The sequence below is a fragment of the Oryzias latipes genome, chromosome 21 (genome assembly GCF_002234675.1).
Source record: "Oryzias latipes chromosome 21, ASM223467v1".
NCBI classification, from domain to species: domain Eukaryota; kingdom Metazoa; phylum Chordata; class Actinopteri; order Beloniformes; family Adrianichthyidae; genus Oryzias; species Oryzias latipes.
The window spans coordinates 20,364,239-20,383,788 of NC_019879.2; the positions used below are offsets into that span (position 1 = coordinate 20,364,239).

Sequence of the window (19,550 nt, forward strand, 5' to 3'; positions counted from 1 at the left end):
TTTTTATTGCGAAGTGACCTTGAGAGCCTTGAAAGTCACTTTTAAATAAACTGTATTATTTATTATTATTAATGAGGTCTTGCATACTACATAATGGAAAATTAAGGTTGTCTGGAGTGCGTGCTTTGGTTTTTCTGAAAAGCTATATGGTTTTTGGTAAATTACAACAATGTGTGTTATTGTGGGACTTATTTTTCCCCTTATTTTGTTTCTTATCAATGACTCTGCATCCTCTTAAAGACCAACCCCTCTGCTCCTCTGCATGTGATCATTAGGACAAGGAAACTATTCCAAGTGATGAGTGAATTTGAGGAAGCATGATCATTCTGAGGGCTTAAATGGTTAATCAAGCCTATTGAGATTTCTTATTTAGTTGTTAAAGAGGGATGCGGCCTTTATTGCTGTGGCAGATGCAAATAATTCTCTTTTGGTGTTCGCATTTTCTGTTTGGTGCTTGAATACACCCCAAAGACTGGCTGAACCTACAAAACACACCTCGCAACAGGTGTGTTTTTCAGATCTGTCTCTTTTTGGCTCGCGCACCATGTGGCAGAACAGTGCACAGGGTGGCTTGGCAGGTGAGAAGGGAAAATCAGCAGGAGGAAAAACTCAGTAATTATCTTGACGATGACCCTGTTCTGCTCTTTCCTGAGTTAGCTCTCATCATTGTGACTTTTTGCAAAACCACACAAAGTCAGATCCCTCAATCTCAAGCAACTTTATTATTTCAGCCATCTTTCATTTTCTGAAGATGTGTGTCATAAATTGAGCTTCTCAATGACTTTTTGTAGCTTGAGTTGGCTTTAGCAGATCCCGGAACAACTTGTGAAATGGCCACATTTCATTGTTCCTCTTTTGGGCCATAATGCTTAAAAAATGCCAATTATTTGAGGGTGACGCTAGCAACATGTATTAATAAATTCAATAAATAAGTGCATGTTTATAATTTTAAAGGACTAATACATTTTGACATTTAAAAGAAAAATAGTTCTGCATTAGCGTCCCACCGCTACAAGCATCTGCCAGTTTTTGTGTAAACTGCTATTATTATTGTGACCGCAATCTACCAAAAAAGTTCAGAGCAATCTTTAGTGAAGTAACGCCCCGACTGTACCGCAGAGTACAACCATAAGCACTGCAGTGGTGGAAACTAATTCACAAATGCCTATTAGCAGGTCACTAATTCAGAAATACTGAAATGTTAAAGTTGTTTTTGTATAAAATTTAATAAAAATAAAATAAGTCAAAAAAATTCACCATCCAAACAATATTTTTTTTCTTTTAAAAACAGCACTCTGGAACAAATATACAGCCTTGGTCACATGGACCAGTATGGGGGCTGCAGGTTTTTGGGTTGTCTGTGACCATGGAGGGTTGTAAACAGGTGTGGCTGTATCTCTAGGGAAGCTCAGGGGGGTATACCAGAAAGCAGGTTATGCTAGCTCCCATGGTAAGTTTGAGGCTAAGGAAGTTGATAACCTCAGCTTTCGGTTCTAGAAATGGAGGTATGTTTCAGGGTAGGTCAAGTTGCCATGGCAACTCATGCTCTGAACATAACCTGGTCTGGAGCAGGTTTTCCACCGTGAGAGGGTGATAAGACCAAAAATGGACGTTGGAAAAATAAACTTTTTTACATTCAGTTAAGATGAATCATTTTTTTTTGTTATGTCAGTTTAAAAATAACACATAGTTTTCAGACATTTTACTTTCATTCAAATTAATTCAATTAAGTAGGCGTAACTTTGGTGCTGCTGTTAGATCGACATCGCAAGGGATTGTGGGATACCATTCCCTTTGCCTGTCTGGACGGATTTGGGTTTGTGTGGCTTTTTGACCAAATGTGTTTAGTTGTTTAGCTGTTTTACTGTACTGACGTAAGAAATTATGTTGAATAAATTTAACTCAATTACTTGTTAACAATAGAAGTAATTCATTTAAGTTGGCAAAATTGGATAAGTTATACATATATGTGTCACAAGGAAAATGGAAATAAGATCAGAAACTCATACGTTTACTTTGTCTGTTCTTCTACTACAAGCAGAAACTCGTTCTTTTGCGGATGCAGCCATATTACTTTTTTGATGGTCGTATAATCTTCATACGCCGTCATGTAAATCTCAGACTCCATCTCACTGAAGTCTTACAGCGCTTTCTTTTTTTCACCACACGTTTCCATGGTGACTCCGGAAATCGGCGATCCATTGAGAATGTCTTTCTGTACCTGCTGTGCACGTGCATTAATCCAGGATGACCAAGTCAAGTGTAATGACGCTAACTCATATCCGGTCTTTTGGAACCGACATACCCAGAGTAAGCAAGTTCAGGCGGATTTCAGCCAGAGTTCAGGATTAAAGTCAGGGTAGTTTAAACATGCTTCCTGGAATACCCCCCAGGTGTGTCTTGAGGCTCGTGTGACTACAGCAAGAGATCTCATGAAAATGGAACGTACGATTTTTTTTTTTTTTTCTAATAAACCTGCACTGTGGGAGTGAGCATGGTCATCTTGGAGGGCAAAGTTTGATTCCAGACTGTTGAGATGAGGCTGCTCTGGTGTCAGACATTCATTTAAGTTAGTCTTTTTTTTCTATTGTGGTTTATTACATTGCATTTCTACATTTAACAAAATGTAACCTAATTCACAAATCCGTGTTTTTTAGCAACTTATCACAAACTTTTATTTTTAATTACTGTATAAAGAATTTATTTATTCAATGTAACGTGAAGTCCTTCTTCACCTCAAGTTTTTTTTTCTATTAATACTCTTTACACATGCACCTCCTGCTCAAAAAATAACAACACCTCTGAGTTTGATGGTTTATCTTGATAACCCTCTGCATATGTTATTTTCTTTTTTTTTCCACATTCTTACTCAGACATTTCAACAGCCACAGGCAGAATCTGAACCCATGACTCACAGGTGCTGACAATCAGGTGCCAATTAAGCATTTGATTGTCAGCACCTGAAGGTGCCGGAAGCTGAAAACAAGAATAATAAAAAAAAATCTGTCTGGTATTGACAGAGAAAGTGTGACAAGTTTTTCTCTCTGTTGAAACCTATAGACTAGACTTACACAGAAATGCATCAACCCTACAGCTAAATAAACGGGCTATTTTGTAGATGAGTGCCGGTATGCTGTTGTCCAGCATTAGCACCATTTTCTTGACACTGTCAGTACAATGACAGTTGGAAGGATCGATTTCAATCTGTCAGTGTTTATGCTTAGACGGGTAACATTTTCTGTTATTTTTTTCATTTTTATTTTTTTTAAAGGTGGCAGATAGGGAATTTGTAGTAGCTTCAGATTTTGGTTGCATGTTGCTCCATTGGAAAGGTTTAGCTTTTAGGATTGGAAATAACTATTTGCACATAGGACTTCCGGTTATGGCGGCCATGTGAAAAGTCGTGTTTTCTGCCGCTCTGCAGCTCGTGCTATACCAGGAACTTTACTTGCTGCTATCCAAAACTAAATTACAAGAGGAATGAAGGAATAATGCCTAAAAAACCTAAAACTGGAAAAGAAACAACTGAAAATTCTAAGCAACCCAAGTTAACGGAGTTTCGTCTTCGAGGGGAAGCGCAGAAGGCTAACGCTGCCACTGTCCAAATGGCGGAGACGCGCGAGGAGGAAAGCAGCAAGGTGGATAAAATACTGTCTGTTGTGACCTCCATGAAGACAGACTTTTCTACAAGATTTGACAAACTTTTATTGGCAGTCGAAGACATAAAACGGGAACTGAATGATTGCGCTGAACGAGTGACACAAACGGAGGTGCGCATTTCCAACACGGAGGACGACATCAGCGTTTTGCAGGCCAAGGTGAGCGCACTGGAAGCAAAAGGAAAAGTTCTGGAGGACAAAGTCTTAGATTTGGAATCAAGATCAAGGCGGAACAATTTAAGACTTGTTAATTTGCCAGAAGGAGCTGAAGGACAGGACCCGTGCCTGTTCTTGGAAAAGTGGCTTCCAGAGGCGCTCGGCACCGAAATGCTTCAGACTCCGCTGACCATAGAAAGAGCGCACCGAATCGGACCGCGGAGAGACGGCAACGCTCCACCTCGCACTCTCATCATGAGATTCCTTAACTATAAGGATAAGCTGGCTGTTGTCTCTGCGGCGCGGGCCAAAAAGGATCTTCGCTACAAGGAGCAGCGGATCCGATTCTACCCGGACCTCGCGGCGGGAGTGCACCAGCTTCAGAAACAGTTCGACTCGGTTCGAGAGGATCTGCGCAGATTGGGGATAAAGCACGGAGTGATCCACCCAGCAAAGTTACTGGTGACCTACGAGGGGAAGACGCACGCCTTTAAAACACCGACAGAGGGTCGAGAGTTTCTCAAGAAGATCCAGAAGAACTCCGAGTGAAAGTGATTCTGATCTGACATACTATTCTCTCAACAGTTGTGAGAAACAGGTAACGGGACGGTAAAATTGACATTCCAATATGGAAACATCTGAGTGACTTTTTTTTCTTCTAACCTTATTTTTCTTTTTCTTAATTAATAATATTTTTTGAAACAATTTCTACAACTGTATACATTATGTGAAAATTAGCAGCGTAGTAAAAATATTTTGGTCAAGGCACGACCAGCAGTGGCGTTAATGTTCGATTTTAGCGACATGGGCAGACTGCTCCTCCCAGAGAGAGGATCAGGCACGTGCCATGGCGGGAGACACAATGTGGGGGGAGGGAAACCCATTCAGTTGGGTAAATGGGGTAACGGGTGTTCAAGTTTGGTGTTTTGGATATGTTCTCTTATATCCAGGTTAGTTAGGCTTCTCTTTAAAAAAATGTTCATTGTATTATGTGAAAGTTTCACAGCAGCTGAAAAGAAATACAGATCTCTTTTTTTTTCAAGAGATAATTTACTCTAAATGCAAATAAGTACTTTGATCTGTCCAAATCAATGCAAGGAGTAGATCTAAACTTTGTAACATGGAATTGCAGGGGATTGCAACGTTTCAAAAAGGTCAAAAAAGTAATAAACAAAATAAAAGATATGGGGTCCAAAATAGTCTTTCTTCAGGAGACCCATCTTCTAGAGGAAGACGAAAAAAGAATTAGAAGAAGGTGGCGAGGGAGCATATTTGCTTCAGCATTTTCTTCCAGAGCAAGAGGAGTGATGACCCTTATTCATGAATCTGTACCATTCCATGTCAGTAATGTGATTAAAGACAAGAGGGGTAGATATTTAATAATACAAGGATCATTATTGTTGGAAACATTAAATTTGGTTAATATTTACGGTCCTAATTCTGATGATTTTAAGTTTTACGAAGACCTGTTCCTTACACTTTCAGCGCTGCCCGGGCAATTTATAATAGCTGGGGACTTTAACTGTACCTTAAATCCAAGCCAGGATAGATCCACAGGAACTGACCAAACTCATAACAACTGTAGACTGAGTATTCTGAGATCAATGAAAGAACTAAAACTGCTAGATATTTGGAGGGAATTAAATCAGCAAACCAAGGCCTATTCATGCTATTCTGCAACATTTCAAACCTACTCACGTATAGATTATTTCCTAATTTCTTCTGAATTGATGTCCAAAATCCAAAAATGTACATATGATAATATTGTAATTTCGGACCATGCTCCATGTTGCCTAGTATACAGGGATGAAAAAATATCCAGCGATCCTCCTAGATGGCGATTCCAACACAAATGGCTGCAGGACGGAGAGTTTGTTAAATACATAGGAAAACAAATTGATGACTTTTTCTACTTCAACACAAATCAAACTTCAGCCTGCATTAGATGGGATGCCTTTAAGGCATTTCTCAGAGGCAAAATAATTAGTTACACAAGCTATAAAAATAAGAAAGACAAACAAAATTTTGCACAACTAGAGAACAAAATAAAATACACACAACAAAAAATATATGAAAATGGGGATCTGGAAGCAAAAAAAGAGTTATTACTCCTAAGAGCAGAATATGACAAACAGTCCAGTAACAGGGCTGCATCAAGCCTTTTAAGGTTAAAACAAACATTTTATGAACAAGGTGACAAGGCTGGAAAATTATTGGCATGGCAAATAAAACAACTGGAAACTAAAACCTCTATCACATGTATCACAAAAAATGAACAAAACTTAGTCAATCCAAAAGATATCAACGACGCCTTTAGAGAGTATTACCAGAAACTGTATGACGCTCAAGGGAACTGCAATCCTACTGACATTAATAGTTTCCTAAATAGGCTTAATATTCCAGTTATCTCAAATGAGAATAAGATCAATTTGAATTTAAAGTTTAATAACATAGAAGTCGCACAAACTATTGAAAACATGAAATCAGGAAAAAGTCCAGGTCCAGATGGTATTCCGATTGAAATATATAAAAAATTTAAGGATAAATTGCTAACACCCCTACTGGAAATGTTTACTGAGGCATTTGAAAAAGAATGTCTTCCACTCTCCATGAATCAAGCCCTTATCACATTACTGCCAAAACCAGGTAAACCACCTAACAAATGCGAGAATATGAGGCCTATTAGTTTACTGAATTCTGATCTTAAAATTATTTGCAAATTGTTAGCAAGGCGTCTCCAAAACGTTCTGCCACATATAATAAATAGAGATCAGAATGGCTTTGTTGCTGGAAGACTAGGATCTCATAATGTGAGAAGAGTTTTAAATATCATTCATCATAAAAAAGAAAACAGAGATACTGCTCTCCTGTCATTAGATGCAGAAAAAGCATTTGATAGGGTTGAGTGGCCCTATCTTTTCAGTATCTTGGAAAGATTTGGATGCGGATCCAACTTTATAAAATGGATCAAGATTTTGTATAAAGACCCGACAGCGGAAGTTTTAACAAATAGAAATTTCTCTAAGCCAATTAAAATTAAGAGAGGATGTCGGCAAGGATGTCCTCTCTCTCCTTTGCTTTTTACTTTAGCAATAGAACCATTTGCAGCAGCGATTCGTGCACATACACAGATAACTGGAATCACAGTAGGACCCACTGAACACAAAATTTCTTTGTTTGCAGACGATGTCATTTTATATTTGAGTAACCTTACTTCATCAATCCCAGCAGTGCTGGAAGTGATTCAAATATTTGGAAGTATTTCAGGATATAAAGTGAATAATGCAAAATCCTCAATTTTAATGCTAAATTCTATGGAAAGGCAAAACCCCACTTCCAAAACATCTCACTTTAAAGTAGTTGAACATTTTGAATACTTAGGAGTGGTAATTGTACCAAAGCTGGAAGAAGTTGTCCAACGTAACTATGATTACTTAAAAGAAAAAATCAAAGATTCAATAGACAGATGGATGAAGCTGCCCATAACTATAATGGGAAGAATAAATATCCTAAAAATGAACGTATTGCCAAAACTGCTATACTTGTTCCAAAATATCCCTCTGGCACCCCCTCTAGAATTATTTGCTTGGTTAAAGAAAATCACAGTAGCCTTTATATGGAACAACAGAAAACCTAAACTCCGTCTTACTTTACTATACTTACCATTTGATAGAGGGGGGCTAAAATGCCCTAATTTTAAGCATTACTTCTGGGCTACACATCTGCGCTCCATTATGTTTTACTTCTCTAATGAGAATAATCCACATTGGGTGGAAATGGAGTCCCACAATTTAAAAATACCTTTACCGTCGTTCTTATACTCCGAAAAAATAAGAAAGTTACAAAGACAAATCAAAAATCCTTTCTTGAAACATATGATAAAGGTCTGGTTTGAGGTCAAAAACTATTTAAAAGAAGTAAATTCTTTATCACAATTCAGCCCAATCTGGGGTAACCAGTTTTTTTTACCAGGAAGAATGGATACAACGTTTAAAACGTGGGCATCCAAAGGACTTAGAACAATTAGAGATTTGTACCCCCCACAGTCTGATACCTTTATGTCCTTTGAGGAGCTAAAATCTATGTACGACCTGGATAAAAAACACTACTTTAAATATCTTCAGTTAAGAAGCTTTGTGAATGCAAACCAAAAGAGTCTTAACAAAATTCCTTTTTCACAGCTGGAAACCCAGATGATGAAAAACAAATTAAGAAAAGGCATAATTTCAGACCTCTATAACTTATTGACATCTAATATATCAGAGAACTCAAATGGTAAATTAAAATCATGGAATGATGACTTATCACTCAATATTAATGAAAATGATTGGACAAGGGCATGTTGTAAGATTCATTCTATGTCTATTAACAGTCGACTGAGAATACTACAATTTAAATGGTTAATGCGTTTATATACAACACCAGTGCAACTAAATAAATATAATAAGAACATACCAGATGTTTGTGCAAAATGTGGATTTAAAGGCACATTGAAGCATTGCATGTGGGAATGTCACCAAATACAAATCTTTTTGGAAGAAGTTAAAATTACAATAGAAAAAATAATCTCAAAACAACTTACATTGAGCCCTACCCTATTTCTTTTGAATATATATCCAGTGAAACATAATTTTAGTAATACAGAGAGTACATTTATTGATATCAGTTTCTTAACGGCTAAAAGGTGTATTGCACAGGCTTGGAAAAACATGAGCAGACCTAGCATAAATCAGTGGCTAAAACAAATGTTGTATTGCCTTCCTTTGGAAAGAATAATGTATATCCATAAAAGCAAACAACACCTATTTGAGGAAATTTGGGGACCCTTTATTAATTATATTCAAAAATTAGAACTAATAGATGATTCAACAGATTTTTGATCTCAACTGCACAGAATTTTGCAACCACAGTTTAAAAGCTTTTGAAAAGGAGAGCTGTGATGGTATCATGTAAGAGAAGCAGTGTTCGTTGTTAAGTTTTGTTTTATGTAATTATTTTTATTTGTTTGAGTGCAGATATTTGTTTTGAGTGAAATGTCATACAATACAGTTTATTTTTTTTATTTTTATTTTTTTTATTATTTTATTTCCTTTTTGCTTTTTGTCTTTTTATAAGGAAAACGTAACTGGTATTATTGAAGTTGCTGTGTTGTTATGACTAATTCTTTAAATAAAAAGTTGTGGAAAAAAAAAAAACTATTTGCACATAATTAGGGAGGGATTATGGTTATGGTTATGGTTATGGTTAGGGTTGAAATACTTACGGGCAATGTAGCAATGTGCATGAATTTCCATCAGTTTTTGTGCTTTGTCGCCCGTACATAATATTGGTCCTAAGGATTTGTTGGACAAATTTCACTTTCTTTATTTTCTTTCTAAAGATTTAGACCTCTGTCTAATTTGCTGAATTTGGACACGTCATTGTAGTGGAATTTCTTTTTTTTTTCTGAAACAAAAAATAATATTTAATATTTAGATTTGGTCATTGTGTACATTTTGGTTTGCTGCTGGGTAAAATCCCACACAGTTGCATTGAGATAGATTTATCTTCCACCTGACAAAGGATAAGATCTATTCTCTGAGATGGAAAACCATTAAGTGAATGTAGACAACTGATTTAAATAAAATTAGCTCCACAAACCGGAATTATACCATATTTGCTGGCTGCAAATATTTGAGCCTCTTTTGCACATTATACTTGGGCTAACTGTTTGCTTTTCTTCTTCTCTTCACAGCGACTCACCCTGTTGCACGTGAACAGCAACCAATGTCTGGACATGCCGTCTGAGGAGGACAAGATGGTCCCCACCCTGAGAGACTGCAACGGCAGCCGCTCCCAGCAGTGGCTACTCAGAAACATGACCCTTAGCGTCTGATCTCTCGACTCGTCGGCTCCCTCTATGGTTCTGACCTCCTTCTAACCTTGCCGTCATCTCCCTCCCCAGGTGGCTCCGACTAGACACAACATGCACCTCTTCTTGTTACAGCCTGGACAACAGAGATCCAGAATGCAGCGGCTTATGTTTCACTTCAGAGGTGGATCCTCTTACTGCTATAGCCCATGGTCTGGGGAGAACCGCATGTGCATTGAGACCACTCGCCTAACCTCGGCATCCCTGTATTGTCTAAAGTGGGAGAACAATGCTTAGGGGTCAGTGAATCAGTTCATTGTATTGGTGTTTTTACTGATGCTTCGGTCCGACTGAATCAGCACTGCGGATTTGTCGATCATCCTTTTCCACATCAGTTGCTAGTCAACTAATTTGTTGGTGGATTTGTGAAGATAATGGTTTTTTTTAATAAAAAAAAAGGCATTTTAATAAAAGCACATCACTTCTGTTGCTCTAACCTTCAAATTTTATTGATGCTGTTATTATTTATTTACAATTTCAAGAGGGGCCGGATGGATTTCTGGGAACTGGCTATGCTTTAAGCTGCATGGTGTCATCGCCCATGACAACAGCTGCTGGCTTGTCACCCGTAAGAAGGTCACATTTTATGGTACCTAAACTGGGAGAGGAAGGTCATAGATGGTGTGAAGCTACTTAATTGTATAGGAAAAGGTTGTAGCATCAAAAGTTACTTTTTAATTTTTTTATTTTAACAGGTTTACAGTTCAGTTTGGAGAGTGTAGCAAACCACGGCTATCAAGGTCTCTTTGCAAGGACTGAAGCTGGTCCTTGCAGATCTCATTTTGATTCCAAAGTCTTGTCAGAAAAGAGAGAATACAAAATATATTTTTTTCTAATGACTTTTTGCAAATTCAAGAGAGATTGTGAATTTTTGTCATGATGTGTTGCATGTTGGGAGAGGAGCACCATATTTTAAATATCACTTCCATTATGTGAAACTGCTGCTGACATATTTAAACAGGATCTGTGCCAAGATGTGATCAACTGCAAAAATAAGGTTGGGGTGATTCTTTTTGGATCATCTATTTAATTAAATAAATTGATTTAATTTTACATACTTGTCGAGTAACTTCAAATTCCTCTATAATCCAAATAAAAAGCACAGTGAAGTAAGTATTTGTTTTAAAACAGATTGAGCTATTAAGAGTTATGGACCCTACATACAAGACAGTCGGCTACAAATTTCTCATAAAATAGTTTTCATAAAATATAAAGTCCTAAATATAAGGCTGGTTTTCTGAAAAAATGTTACAATTTGCCTGTTAAAGTTAGCTGCAGCCATTAGGTTTCCAATTTAACTGAACTGAAAAGTCTGCATCTCACAGAAATAACTCAATGATTAACATTATTTCTTATATAAATTTATCTTCTATTTTTAACCCATCTTTTTCACTTTTCTCCAAATGTTTTATTTTAAAATATATTTCTGCGCAGAGCTTCCGTATGTAAATGAACATAACTGTTGTTCTTTTTTAAACTTTTAAAGGAACTTTTTGATCCTCGTCAACTGAGATTGGAAAGAAATGTGAACACTTTTCTAGTTGCTTTAGCTCACAAAGGCCACATTTTTTTTGAGTCATTTTTCAGTTAAAAGACACGCTCTAATGAAAACAGTGTTTTTGTCTGAAAATCATCCGAGCTGGTTTTTGGCATAAAACTTTACGGTTGGATATCTCCAAGATTGCTCGCCACTTTGTGCACAGGTATTGTTAGGTTGGGGGTGTGAGAGGCTGCAAGTTAGTGACAGAGAACGTAAACAGATCTCTCAACTATGAGGAGGGGTGAATTTCTGATGAACTACTGCCGCTCTGCAGGAACCATGTCCTAGAAAATGACACAGGTGTTGATTTTAATAACAGACACTAATCATAATTTAAAACCACTGGGAATATATTGTGTTTTTTTTCTGAGCTTAAAATACTGTGTTTTCCACTAAACCAGTTAGTAAGGCCTGATGAATATTAACTGAGCATTTTTGAAGTTTCATTTCAGTTTGCTTCAGTGACATGGAAGCTGAATTTCAAAGAATATGAATGAGAAGCATATAAAGGACTGCTCAAAATATAAACCAAATCTTACAGGAGAATATGATCGTAAACTATAAGAAACTTCATGGATCCTCATAAGTATGTTGCTATTTAGCGTGAGCTGGAAGATGGTCTCCACCTGTAATGAAATTTGTTTCCAAAAAAAGTAATTAACCTGTAACATTGTTTTGGTTAGAAAGACAAATATTTGTGCAGCTGCAAATACATATCTACATTCTATATAGAGTGTAGCTTCCAGACAATGGATTCACTTTGGATTCTGGTTTGGGTGTAAACGTAGTCATTGCTCACACCTCAGACAAAAAGTCCGCTTCTGCTACTACAAGCCCTTATAATTGACCTAATGGAAATGTGTGGAACATCAAAAAACACAACGGTGCAATTTAAAACATTCAGCTTGAGGAAATGATTGAAAGGCCCTGATAAGTCCAGGTAACAAAAATAATAAAGTTAGCACTGCAATGATTGCAGCTCAAAGGGGAAATGGTAAGCAGTGAGAACATGTATTTCCTTTTTTTCCCCCCACACACTCACGACATAAATCAAATTTAGCATATCACATACAGTTTCAAAAAAAGGAAGCATTCTTGATTTCTTTCACTAAATTATTTCAAAGGCAGTTGGTTTTCAAACATAATGCTGTAGTTTGAAGTCTGGTAAGATATTTAACTTTTTCTTTCTTTCTTTGAAGTAAAGGATTTGTTTTTATCTCAGACTTGACATGACTTAGCATGTAAACATTTTTATCTTTTTTATCTGTTATCCTTTGATAAATGTCACTCACAGGATGGTTCTGATGATTGCACAATTCTTAAGGGATAAAACTCATTTTTGCTGACCTGTCGACTGGCAAACCGCCTAAATGTAATTTGATGTTTACTGTTTAGAAATTAAAAAATCCTTAAACTATAAAAACTAAAATTTGTACCATTATTTAAGTGTTGTCTTCATTTTGGCTATTTTAGGTGATTAGTTTTAAAAATGGTTTACACAAGATAAGTTGCATTTTTTTATAAGAAGTGATGTGGATAGTTTAAGATGACGAAGGAAAATGGTTATATAAATGTATTTTTCTAATTTATAATTATGTGGAAAAAGTCCATCAAATAGTTATAAATTTGAGAACCTCCCTGTAAAATCTGGACAAACCACATTTTGGACAATCTCGATAATAGTAGAGGGGTCACTTTGTGCCTTCAGAGTGCTTTATTTGTTTTTGATCACTGATTCATGGAATTTATGGTAAATGTGAGTTTTTGTTTACATTTCTGGCTAAATTCTCCATCCCAGTTAAATCTCATTAAAGTTGCATAAGTCACATGATACATTTTTGATTCAGCAGGCGCTCATGACATACTTTTTTGACTGGAACGTTCGTTGGGCCAGACGGTTGTTCAGAACACCACAGAGGACTTTGTAGTGCCGCTGCTGTTGCACTAAATGATACAGATGCAGACACTGTAAAACAAATAATACTGTTCTTTTTGAATGAAAATGTAAAAAAAAAGACTGTTTATTAATAATGAACATCACTCTGAGCAATTATCTGACCTCAGATATGGAAACACGACGCAGTGAAAAAACAAAATAACGCAAATGCTACTAGAATACTGAATCCTTGCCAAGTGCCTGCTTGGCATTCAAATTAAAATTTGATTACCTGTTTGATATTATGCATATTCATTGATTGTTTTTGCTCTATTTTAAAGTGCATGTTATTGAAGTGGGAATGTAATGTTTGTGCTGGTTGATATTTGTATATTTGCCTTTTTGTAGGAAAAAAAGAAAATAAAACGTCAAAACATGAAATCAGAATGAAATCTTCAGCCCACGCTAACACACATGCGCGCGCACACACACACTCACACCCACACACACACACTTATTACCAGGCTTCATTTAGTCTGCATTTTTTACAATGAGAGACGGTGAAAGCCATGCAATGGGCTGGCAAAGAATCACCTTAAAATGACTGTTATATTCTGCTTTTGTCCAGTATGAGTAAGGAGTCTGCCATTGTCAACAGATGAAGGTACGCCTGCCACGGGTTATTATTCTGTGTACACTTTAACTAAGAAAGCCTGACCTTTCAGAGGACTTTGCTTTATTAAAGTCTGAGGCAAAAACGACTCTTTGTGAACAGAACTGATGAAAAAAAGAGCAAATGAAAAAAAAAGTCCAGCTGACCATTGAACAGGACGACTAATATAGAGCTCATCACTATTTTAAAGACGTTAATATTCTTTTTGACTAGAATCACAGCGCTCTGCTGCTTTTGGTATACAAAACGGGTCTGCAGGTTTTTCCAACACAAAAGAACAAAAAAAGGGTTTTCTGATTCACTGGAGGATGATACTTCTCACCGGCCTGAAGCAACTCTAATGCAGTCCATCCTTTTTTTTTTTTTACTTTACATAACAGCACCATCATGACATACATTAGCATAATGCCTGCCTAGAGGCTACTTCACCCCCCCCCCCCCAAAGCGTGCAGATAAACAGAAAATCCTAAATAAAAGGCTTATGCATTCCTTTTCCTGACAGATTTCTTTTATCTAGTTTGAAAGTATCAATATGTTAATTGAAAAATTGTAGAGGTTATTGCAAATAGATGTTGGAAAGCATATTGTTTTTGATATCTTGTAAATGAAACCAAATGAATTTCTACTTCTTGTGGACAAGAAGATATTTTTACTAAGGAAAATAAGGAAAGCAGTGACAATGCATTCTTTTCAAAGGCTAGTAACACTCAAACTGAATACAATTTACAGATGTTGCATAGAATAGTGCAGCTGCATTGAACTGTGGTCCAGGATTTACATAGACGAGAACTTTTGTCACAAGTTTAGCTATTTTTTTCTTATGAATCAGTCACAGCAGTTGATGAATTCTCATCTGTTGATTTTGAGATTTTTTAATTTTTATTTTTAAAGTTAAAAAGAGCTTTACATTTTCCTTTTTTTATCCAGTATTAAATCTCAGCATGGCAGGATTAAAGGAAATCCTTGGACTAAACCCTGTTCCAATACCCAAACAATTTTTTTTCCTTTTTTTTTTCTTGCTCTTTCTGTTCTTGTACTGAGTGTCAGGGAAATCATTTCCAGAATGCTTCTTGTAACTGATTTGAGTAGATAAGTTAAAGGTAATGTCGAAAAAGTTAACTAAGTTTTGTTTCTTTAATAATAGAGGTAACAGAAGAACTGACACTTCTTTAGCAAATTCCACCAGCTCCAGTTAGCCATGTGCATTCTTGGATCATTTCGTTTAATTCAGAACCTTCCTTTGCAGAAAAAAATTCAAACTAATTACCGGTAAGCAGACTTTACCAATGTGTTCCTGTTATAGAGTCTGACTTTAGTAAGTCATAAAGTCCCATCTCGATCATCTTTGATCTATTGTAAAAGCTGCAACGTTAAAAGACCCAGTGGTGTTTTTTATTATGATAATGCAATTTTAGCCCAAATCAAAATGTTATGTTGTTTTCTCGGACATTGTTTATGCAGAGCAGCAGTTGTTCATTAGAAATTCAACTCAAAGTTTTAGGCGAGACTGTTTGCAGAGTAAACCTACCCCCTTGCCATCATCCATATATTTACACTCTCTCCTGCTAGCTTACAGCCATTCACACTCCCAACCTAACTTAACGGGTATCACAAAAATGGCGAGCAACATTGATCTTATCATGTCGTACAGTTTTGAGCTCAAACGAGGAAAACAAAGATGTTCTTGTAGAGATGATCTAGTCATCTACAAGTGGATGCATCAGAATGATGAAAGATGGTGTTGTTTTCACTGAAAATAGTTTCATCCCTCAGCCTTTTGTGTTTTTCTATTTCCCTTGCAGGCCTGATGGTAAAGCACTTTGTTCATCCCACAACAAAGAAAAACTTTTTCATATATTTACTTTCTTCATAAAAAAATTCTAATTTTAATGTCTTTATTGTCTTTGTAACATTTATTTAGTTAGCCTCTGAGCGGTCCTTCCAGCCGAGTTTTTACGGTTGTTTTAGAGCTGACGGCACACCAGTGTCTCACTGCGCCCTTGACTGGCGGCCTCTGAGGACTGTCTGAGGTTTTAGGCAGTTTCACACCTAAAGGAAACCAAACACAGGCTAGTTAACTGGGCCTGTGAGGATAAGATTGGTCTGGCCAGGCGAGAGAGGTCCATTAAAGAGTGAGATGCCTTTGAATACTACCTCTAATGGGCGCCCTATCTGTCTCTATCTGTGGCTCACACTTGCCGAAAGACGAAGCATGTTCACCACAGAGGCTTTATAGTTCTGAGTTATTTAAAACGTGGGCTTATTGAGGATCAGGAAATGTAAAACTACGGCTTTGCTCAGAGGTACAAAACCCCCCCTTTCTGCTTATTTTAACTTTAACTTTAGTCTTTCCTGAAATTCCCAAATCATTTATTTTTCACACTTAGAAACTTTGGAATATCTGTACAAACAAAAGTTTTAAAATTGTTCTAATTATTTACTGATCATTTTCGTCCAGAAATAATCAAATCAGTGTAAACGGCACAAAAGAGAGCATGGCTCAGGTCACGCAAGTGATAGTGCAGTGTCACTGGAAAACATGAGTCTGTTTGAGCCTTTTTGAAGCTCCTTTGAAAGAACAGATGAAAAGAAATGTAACCTGAAAATAGAAAATGATGATTGCTACTTTAGTGCCAAGCAAACAACTTCTTTTTAGAACCAGACTGACTATGACCAGCTAAGAGGTCAGAGCTCAACAAGATCATTTCAGTTCATAGAGCTATGTTGCCATGACAACAATGCAGTATTGGGATTTATACTTCTGGGCTGTGTAATTTGGAGTTTGACAGGTATGTTTTAACCTTCAAGTATGTTATTGGAAGTTTTTGTCCTGAGCTGCTTAAAGTCCCACTCCAATCTTCTTTTGATCTATTTTAACCTCTCAAGACCTGAGCTAATATTCGAGCTAACCCTTTGAAAACGTTGTCACAGGGCTCCAGTTAAGCAGAATTACCTACTCTGATAATATAACCCAAAGTGTTATATCCACACATGTGGATACCAGGTCCTAAGAGTTTAAAAGTGTCCACATTGGTCTATGATTATGATTATGCCCCCAAAATAAAAAATAAAGAAAGTGTTGTTTTCTAGGACATAGTTTCTGCAGAGCGGCAGTAGTGGAAATTTGCCTCTGAGTTGTTGGCGAGGCTGTTGCCGTGGACAAACAAAGGGTTGATTTCCCATCAACCCTTTGTTAACACTCTCTCCCGCTAATTTACAGCCCCTTACAATCCCAACCTAACATTACCGATGCCACAAAAATGGGCAAGCTTTTTCCTGATTCATAATGTTTTGAAAAAAGAAACACTCAGAAAATCAATTTTAAGCTTAATTGTCTTTGTATCTCTATCATAAGGAAAAAGCCACAATAACATGCCAAAAACACCAAAAGAGGATTTATATTGGAGTGGGTCTTTAAATGTTTTCTCAACCTCAATCTGATTAAACTAAACCAGGCAAATATTTTGATCATTACAGAACAGTACATGTGACCTGAATGGTGCAATGTCTTTGTTAATGTAGTTTTTACTAATTCATACACAACCAAAAACGATATATTTTATTGTTATTGGTAAAAGGAGAAAATGCTCTATTTACCGGTAATTAAAGTTTATTATTTTTTCAAATTGCTTTTTGGTCATAAGTAACTTCACCATATTGGAACTTCATTTCTTATCTTTCCTACATGTGATCATCTCTCCATCCAGCTTCCATTAGACCATCACGGCAAGAACCTCTCAACACTTTGGTGCCTCACCGTCAAATATAATCCCTGTGCATTTGCAGTCCCATTTCTCCCCGTGTCACTGGCGGGCTTGATTGTGTGCCCATCTGACTGGCTCCCCCTGCTCAGTATATATAGGGTTCCATTAGAGGAGTGAATTCAATAATGGGCGGAGGGAGGGTGGGGTGGGGTGGGGGGGAGGGGGAGAGGGAGAGGGGATAATCAACCCCTCTGGATGTGCCTTTTCTCTTCACTTGAGACCAAACGAGAAATCCTGAGCTTAATTGTTGAAGGGACCTGAACTTCCAAAGCGTCTGCATTGAAAAGCTGCTTTAATTAGACATGGTTTGAGGCCAGTATCTCAGAGGGGGTCAGCTTCGCTGCCACAGGAGGCACACAAACACCCACGCACACTGACAATAATATACACTGCCTGTCTGTACATGCACAAAGCAAGTCAAGGATTCAGCTGAGACTTTTCTGATGTATGCTTACATTTTCTCAAGTAATTTTTATTGATTTTCAGGGAGGAAGTGGCTCGAACAAGCAGCTCCGATGTGATAATCTCCTTTTAGCAACGAAAGCAGTGATTAGGAGGAGGGGCCCTGCTGCTTTCAGCAGTAATTGTGTAGTAATCAATCAACAATCTCCAGAAGCCGTTCTCCAAAGCACTCCTGTTCATTTGCTATTTTTGACCCCAGCAACTAATAGGGTCTTAATTTTGACAAAGGAACAAAAAATAAGAGGAAACCTGAATAATATTGGCAATTATTGCTTCAGACTAAAAATAGACTGTCCAGTCCTCTAAACGTACATTCTCTCCACATCAATGACAACATGGTCATTCTTTCAACCACTCTTGAGCATGTATTATGCAAATTTCTTTCACCTTGAAATATTGACACTTGTATTTGTCTCAGCAAAGCTCCATATTTTGACCCAGTTATTTTTATATTTTGTTCATCCACAGCATGTTTTTTTCTCACATACCATGGAGAAAAGCCTGTTAAGACTCCCAGCAGTGAGCGAGCATGCTTGAGATCCTGCTAAACTCTATTCTGTGCAGATGGGTAAAAATAACAGTGCATGTCTTCACTGTGAACAGGATTGTTTGTGCAAATACAAAAATCAATGTTGTAACAGCAGAATGAGATTACAGAGAATTTTTTGCGGGGAAGACGTAAATTGTGGGGGGGCATGGACGAACAAATCAATCACAGCCAATATCAAAGCTGCAGCGGCTATCCCTGCTCCATCTCTGATTGTAAAGATTATAAAGAAAGATAAGAAATTAGGCAAAATCGTCTCATCTTCAAGGGCTATTCTAGCTGATTTGAAGAGGGGCAAATGCATTTAGTGTCCTACTTTGGTCTGATTGGATTAATAAATCAATCCCATCTCCTCCCACTCCAAAGGTTTTGCCCAGGCTATTTTTAAGAAATGGGTTACAGAAGACCATCAAAGTACTTCGGACCAATCACCAACTGAAGTTCGACATGAGCTGTTTTTGGAAGTTATCTCACCATAAGATAGTAACAAAAAAAAAAAAAAATTTTTTTTCCAGGGGCTAAGAACATTGGTACTACAGGAACAAAAGTGCAGCTTTACAAAATCAGCTCATCAGTAGACAAGACCTAATCTGAATAAATTCTAATTTAGCAGACCATGTTTCACATCAGCTGCCTCCTGATGTGTGACAAGAACAAGCTGGGACCTTAACCTCTTCCTCGTTCCTGGCTGTCACTGACAAAGCCTGCGTGATCAGCAGGAATAGAGTAGTGTTGCTGTGGGCTTAGGCACATTTAAATGAAGCAACGAAATATGTGTTATTTTCCTTACTTAGTTATCTCTTTTAGAAAACAAATTCAAATCACATTTCTTTATGCTTTATTTGTTCTTACAAATGCTGATGTGTATGTTCTGATGTGTAAAAAAATACCCTTTTTAGGAAGTTAACTGCTTAAACTATAAATTTTCTTGCAGTGGCATCACTAATATTCTAAAAGTAATT

At 37.1% G+C, this 19,550-nt stretch overlaps 1 protein-coding gene across 7 annotated transcripts in view; it reads left to right on the top strand.

The window, feature by feature from the left end:
- Positions 1 to 13,583, top strand: part of galnt13 (polypeptide N-acetylgalactosaminyltransferase 13) — a 44,159-nt gene extending 30,576 nt beyond the window's left edge. For 5 of the 7 annotated variants that reach the window (XM_023950725.1, XM_023950723.1, XM_023950724.1 and 2 more), the window contains one exon: positions 9,550 to 9,660. Coding sequence is in view for 1 of the 7 variants with exons in the window: in XM_020712924.1 (XP_020568583.1) it covers positions 9,550 to 9,690 (141 nt within the window). In the remaining 6 variants the exon portion in view is untranslated. Of the gene's footprint in view, positions 1 to 9,549 lie in introns of all 7 variants that reach the window. The other 2 variants (XR_002292724.2, XM_020712924.1) reach the window with 1 other exon arrangement.
- Positions 13,584 to 19,550: the final 5,967 nt, after the last annotated feature.